Source organism: Anarrhichthys ocellatus, unplaced genomic scaffold, assembly GCF_004355925.1.
Source record: "Anarrhichthys ocellatus isolate YVR2014 unplaced genomic scaffold, GSC_Weel_1.0 scaffold135, whole genome shotgun sequence".
In the NCBI taxonomy this organism is placed as follows: Eukaryota; Metazoa; Chordata; class Actinopteri; order Perciformes; family Anarhichadidae; genus Anarrhichthys; species Anarrhichthys ocellatus.
In genome coordinates, this window is record NW_022280165.1 from 288,468 (window position 1) to 295,168 (window position 6,701).

At 45.5% G+C, this 6,701-nt stretch overlaps 1 protein-coding gene across 1 annotated transcript in view; it reads right to left on the bottom strand.

Moving 5' to 3' along the window:
* Window positions 1-6,701, bottom strand: part of LOC116399912 (dynactin subunit 1-like) — a 38,897-nt gene that overhangs the window by 1,440 nt on the left and 30,756 nt on the right. Inside the window, exons 14-25 of the mRNA XM_031877400.1 lie at window positions 6,286-6,438; window positions 5,995-6,155; window positions 5,611-5,779; window positions 5,305-5,373; window positions 4,743-5,117; window positions 4,496-4,627; window positions 4,243-4,371; window positions 3,434-3,576; window positions 3,172-3,338; window positions 2,954-2,965; window positions 1,914-2,038; window positions 1,253-1,439 (exon numbers count right to left, since the gene is read on the bottom strand). Of these exons, the coding sequence (XP_031733260.1) occupies window positions 1,253-1,439; window positions 1,914-2,038; window positions 2,954-2,965; window positions 3,172-3,338; window positions 3,434-3,576; window positions 4,243-4,371; window positions 4,496-4,627; window positions 4,743-5,117; window positions 5,305-5,373; window positions 5,611-5,779; window positions 5,995-6,155; window positions 6,286-6,438 (1,822 nt within the window). The remainder of the gene's footprint in view (window positions 1-1,252; window positions 1,440-1,913; window positions 2,039-2,953; window positions 2,966-3,171; window positions 3,339-3,433; window positions 3,577-4,242; window positions 4,372-4,495; window positions 4,628-4,742; window positions 5,118-5,304; window positions 5,374-5,610; window positions 5,780-5,994; window positions 6,156-6,285; window positions 6,439-6,701) is intronic.

A 6,701-nucleotide genomic window follows, 5' to 3' on the forward strand; every position in this document is an offset into this window, starting at 1 on the left:
CTCTCTCTCTCTCTCTCTCTCTCTCTCTCTCTCTCTCTCTCTCTCTCATATATATAACCCAACGACCAGCGCTGATGAACATTCACCCAGTCCAGGGGTCGGCAACCTTTTCTATCCAAAGAGCCATTTTGCGCTATTTTACACCAAATATAATGTGTCTGGAGCCACTAAAGCTATTTGATATCACAGCTTATAAAGTTTTATATATAGTTATATTATATATACAAAAACTATGGTTTGTTGTATTTATGAAAATATAGAACAAGAATAAAGACAATTCTTGACATTTCTTTTGCAAGTTTACCTGATATAACAATATCACGCTCTTATGAAGAGGAGAGTTTGCTGCAGCGTGACACTGTTCAGCACATGCTGTGTGCTTGTTGTGGAAGCGTACAGTAAGTCAGCATCGTTGGCAGTGAAAGCAAATGAAGACGTCCACGCAGAGTTAAACTCTCTATTTTCCTCCGTGACTTTTCTTTCTTTGGGTTTATCCACTGATAGTTTACAGAGGGCGGGGGTCTGAAAATCATGATGAGCCACCTGCAGGGAAAAGCGCTTTTAAATCCTCTACAGGGGTAGAGGATTTAACTGCCTGTGGGAATAATTAACATAAGAGTGTTCATTCTTGCTTATAAATTATATTCTCTCTGAACACGTTTCTCTTTTTGGAGAACGTCATGTGAGATAACTTCTCTGATCATAATGGTCCTGCTCTTCTTTCTGTTTCCTCGTCTCTGTCACGTGTGTGTAAACCTCGCTCGAGTCAGGAAACGTGTCAGAATACCCATATTTGATTGGCTGAGCTGCATCACGTGATGTGATTTGCAATGCATTGGTCGGTGTGTTTCCTGCACCGCCGAACAAGTACCGTAACGGCTGAATAAGAAGCGCCGGTTAGAGTTTAGACTCGGTGCCTAATATGTATAATTACGAATTATCTATCGGTTTTCAGTTCCTGGGTCCGGATCCGGTGCGCCAGTTGGGGACCTCAGGGAGCCGCAACAGAGAGGCTAAAGAGCCGCAGGTTGCCGACCCCTGACCCAGAACAAGGTTCTGCCCGAGGATTCCACCCGATAAAAGGGCTGTTTGTCCTTATAAAAATATCATTAAAAGTCTTACTTTTATATGTCCTAAAACGTCATAAAAACGTCATGGTATAATATGTCATGACAAGTCACAGTAAAGTTTGACATAAAGAGTCAGAGCATTGTATTGGATGGAGCGTAGTATAAACACATCATTTGCATACCAGGAGACTTCCCGGTGATGTCCACCACTTTGACGTTGGCACTCATCTGCAGCAGCGTGTCCAGCAGCTGGTCAGTCTTGCGGTAGAGGGCGCTGGAGAGCACTGCAGGACGACCGCCGTCTCTGGGAGGAAGTTTGGTGACATGAAGAGGAGGAAGAGAGGCGAGCTGAGCGCGCATCTTCTCAGCCTGCAAGAAGAAACCAGGGGCACAAAAAATCCAGATGTAACCAGCAGCAAAAGGGATCAAGGACTGAATGTGACTGATTCTAGATTCTAGAGGACAATCTGAAGACAGACTGCTCTCAGTCCCTCCCTCCAGTCAGTATCTGTCAAACGGGATTTCTATGGTTTAAAAAACGCAAACTTTATCAGTTGATGTTATTTTTCTCATTCTTGATGAATGTAGGTTGTCAGGTATTGATATCGCCCAGCAGGAGCGATATCAATTCAGGGCACAATACATTTAATGTACATTTAATCTCCAGGCTTGTATGATGGTTCATCCTAACCCTCGCTGTGATAGCTTCAGCTTGTTTATGACAGGTTTTGTTATTTGCTCTGTGTACAGAACTAGTCTACACGACCACATGTATAACATGACCACCCTCATGATGAAGAAAAGACGAGTGTAGAACCAGCGAGATGTGGGGAGGATTCCTACCTTCAGTCTGTTGTTGTCGTTCTTCAGGTGTTTGATGCAGAGTCTCTGAGCATCAATCTGCTGAGTCAGCAGAGGAGAGTCGATCACCTGGACACCCGACCCGGCACCGGGCATCACGTTGGCTGCTGCAGTGAAAGAGCAGGTTATGAGCACCGGACTGAAGCCAAACCTTCATTCATACACGGAGCATAAAAACTCAGTTTAAATGAAGAACAATGTCCAACTCTTCACCTTTTGTTTACAGCTGCAACATCTCAATGTTGAATCTTAGCACAGAGGTGTAACGTAATGTTCGTTCATTATTCCGTCCTCTACATGTCAGAGTTAAACATTGTTTTCTTTTTATTCATCCGACAGCTGCTGCCGTCTCAAACCATCGTCATTCTCTTCTTCTTCTGCGGTATAGTTATCAAATATTACAGCCGACATTCTTAAGAAGATAATGTTGAACTGAACAACGTGACATCAAAGTATCAAACAGAGTAACTAAATATGTATGAAAACACCATGCAAGTAGATGATGTACATGCCAGAGGATGCAGAGTTATGTCATGTATTTCAGATTGATGGATATAGATGTAAAACCTTTGATACCAGGGTTTCTGCAGGTTTAACACGAAACTTTAAAGAGCGTTTTAATACCACCTTCAAACTGTCCAGTATGAACGTATGATGGAAAACCAGTAGAGACAATATGGCCTTTTTCTGTACTTCCTGTCAGTATATAACTATAACTTCTAATGATATAATTAAATGAACACAACCTGGATGTGGATGAGCAGCAGATGTATTGTGGTGACAGTGTTCTAAAGGTCTGATTGTGCTCCACAATGTGCAGCAACAATCACACAAGTGTGCATCGACTACCGAAAGCCCTGAAACAAAGACATTTTAGACAAATATTTAAGATCTTCATGACCTGCAGAAACCCTAAATACAACATGGTCGTAGTATCTAACAGCCGTCTAACGTCTCAGTGAAAACATTTCATCATTCTCTGAAGAAGCAGCATGCCGGGTCACAGGCAGGTGGGTGGATACCTTTCTGATCCTCTGCAGAAGGTAACGTAGGAGATTAAGAAGAGAAGTCACGTAAAGACAAAGAGGAGGTCAGAATTATTATTTTGCAAAAACTTCTCAGGATCGACTTTTAGTCTGTTAAATGATGTTAATTGCTAATCAACACTGATGTAAGACGTGTGGTATGGTGGCTCCTTCACAGTGTTGGTAAATGTACATGTCGTGTTCCCGCCGCTCACCTCCTGCCACTCCCGTGACGATGGAAGCGATTCCTGACGGGCCGGTTCCTCTGAGCCCGTCGACGGTCATCTTCGATTGGCTGTTGATTCGCTGCTTCAGCTCGGCCTTCTCCGACTCCAGCTGGTCGATGTCGGCCTGCAGAGCGTCCATCGTCTCCTCAAACTCTCTGTGGAGAAGAGGACAACATCGCACAGCTGTAGACCTCTGTTACAGAACATGACTTCCTGTCTGCGTCTGCAGTCTGCACTCGTTGGTTCTTACTTTTCTTTCTTCTTCAGCAGAGTCTGGGCCTCGTCCAGTCGAGTCTGAATCTTCTCGACGCGTTCGTCTGCGTCTTTGGACGAGCTGTCCAGCTTCTTCTCCAGCAGACTGAGACGGACACTCGCCTCGCTCAGCTCCTCCCCCTGGAAACACACAAACCGCTTTCATGCAATAAACACGTTTACATTTTTCATTGTTGATTCATCTGGAAAAATGTTTCTGTTTGTTTGATCGATTCATCATTTGGATGTCAGAGGATAATTAAGACTTTGCAGGTTTATCAGAAATGTCTGAGAAGACTAAAGAGTGTTAATATATTCAGCCTGGAACTACAGAACATCTTGCATCTTTGACAGATTTAAAGTGTTTAATAAGAACATCATAACTGACTAATGCTGCATTCACCATTCACGTTTTTATCATCTAATTATTTTATGTCTAGTGCTATGTGTCGTTTCAACATTGATGTTGGCTCTGTAATTGTCTGCTTCATTCCTCCTGTGATTAAATATTTGTAATCGGTACATTTGAGCGGTTTATTCAGACCCTGAACATTTATCCTCATATCAATAAAATCCCCTGAGAAGACAGATATTTGTATTCTTTAGTGTTTGTTCGGAATGTGAACACAAAAAACAATTACAGGAGACGAACCTCACGACAAAGATCTCTAATCTGGCAGATTGTTACCAGAACTCTAAGATGCAAACTTCTTGTGAGTGATTCTATTGGATTGTACACGCTCTGGTTCCATCATAACTGCAGAAGATGAATGTGAGTCTGCTGTATGTGTCAGAGTGGTGACCCACCTTGATCTTGAGGGACTTCTTCAGCTCTTTGATGACCGTCTCTCTGTCCTCCAGCTTCATGCCGAGACCTTCGGCGTCGGTGATTTCAGCTCGAAGAGCTGCCGCTCGCAGGTCCACAGGTGGAGGGTTCTGATAGACGAACAAGAGCACAACGTCAAAACCAGAACCTGCTGCATTCATGTCGAGCAGAGACATCAAGACATCTTCAGAGCTGAACGGCAACGTACAGAGCTCGCTCTGGACTCTGAATCACCTTGTTCTGAGGCCTCTCTGAGTCGTACTCTCCCTCCTGCATGGCGGTGGCCATCTTGTTCATGGTTGCTATGACCATGCCACAGGACTGCCGCAGACACTCGTAGGGGTTGGCACCCTGGGATCCATAAATCTGGAAACGATGGTATGCTGGTCAATAAGCAGAGCAGTCTGATCATGTGGATGTATCTCTGCTGGTCAGGGTTGCCTTATGTCCAATGCAGATGAACTGAAGTACTGTGTTTTACCTGCTCTCCTGCCTTGAACGCCACATCCTCCAGTTTGACGGCTGACAGCCCCTCCTGTTCACCAAGAGGCGACATCATCTGAGCTCCAGCTGCCGCCACTTCCTGCAACACCGCCACCACCCAGGTCAGGTGTTTCCTGCAGTCTGAGAGGGTGTCGCACACCTGCAGTCCAAAGGCGAGAGCTGCCGGGATGCCCGGCGCGTCGGTTCCCGGCATCCTGCGCCGGATCTTCTTGCAGAACTGTCGGATGTCGCTGCAGGACGTCTCCAGGTCCTTCAGCAGCACGGCGAGGTCGGCCTTCTCCTGACCCGCATGCAGGAACGCCCGCAGACGACCAACCTCCACCGCCATGCAGTCCAAGGCACTCTGGGTAAACTGCACATGGACACAACAGGTAGCAAGTTAAACTGGTGGAGACGCCTCTGTTCAAGCCGCTAAATACACAGCCATCGTGTTCATAATCTTGTTATCTGCAGGTGTAACCAGACGGACGAAGTGGTCACATGTTGTATGTTTCACTGCGTACAGATTCCTCTCAGGCGGCCGTGATGTTGGTACTCACTCTGATGTGATCAGCCAGCTGCATGGTGCAGTCCTCGTTCTGATCGGACAGGTGGATGCTGTACAGGTGCTGAGGAAGGAGTCATTTTGTAGATGAGTGTAAGTTCACATATCTCATGTTATCACAAACACATCAACACATTGTGATCTTCTTACATGAAACTTTATGTTGTAATACAAATGTGACTGTAGAAGAAAGTTTGGATTTTAATACATTACATCAGTAATGTTACTGCTTAACAGAAGATCTGCAACTAAAATAATAATTAAACAAAAAATAAAACTGTGTGTGTGTGTGTGTGTGCACCTGATAGTATTTAATGGCCTTGGTGAGCGGCTCCACGTTGACCGTCTCGTCCAGCTGGTCTTTGTGCAGCAGGTCGATGAGGAAATCCAGAGAACGCTCGTGGACGCTCATCTCCGGGTACAGAGAGCCGATCTTCTTATAGACATCCACACTGCACTGATCCAGAGCCCTGAGACACGCACACGCACACACACACACACGATAAAGTTCCACTCTACAGATGTTTGTGTGCACAGGAGGAGAGGGGTTTCCCTAAAAGAGAAGACTGAGATGCAATTGACTTCACAGATTTTGATTAAATGCAACAGAGACAAACCTGTCAGTCATGTGTCAGTGCTCAGACTCCCTCCTGCTGTGTGTGTATGTGATGTCGGTGAAACTTACTGCTCGTATTTGTGCAGCGTGGCCTGCAGCAGACTCAGCGAGTAGACCAAACCGCCGGCGAAGCTCAGCTGCTCCCCGACGGCTCCCTTCAGCCCGGCTCGATCCACACAGTTCTCGTTCAGGTCAAACTTCTCCTGGGCCTGTTTGCTGATCAGCTCGGCCTGCAGACACAAATAAGAATATATTTGAAGCCTCCACATCTCAGTTTGACATTTGATTTGTTCTTTGGGTGAAATCAAGGAGGACTCCCTCTACTAACGTGGTTAGAACAGTAAAGTGAGTGGTGCTCACCTTGCAGATGAGTCTGGGCATGAGCAGCAGCACCAGGATGCAATCGTGGTCTCCGCCGTGACGAAGGAAGGACTCGGGCATGAAGGAGGTCAGAAGAGAAACCTGTCTGTTGGCCTGACCCACCTCCATCTTCCTCAGCTCCATCTCGATCGCCTAAACACACACACACACACACACACACACACACACACACACACACACACAGCGTAGAACTAATTTACATCACACAGTTTAGGAATCAGTTAACATCAAAAATAATATGCAGATCCTGAACTTAAAACTTTAAAAGTTTGAACTTTCCAACCTCTAAACTCACAGAAAACCAAAAGAAAGCTTAAAGAAAAGGACATTCAGGTTGACACTGACTCCCACTAAACGTTCCCACCACAGAGATCTACTGACTCCCACTAAACGTT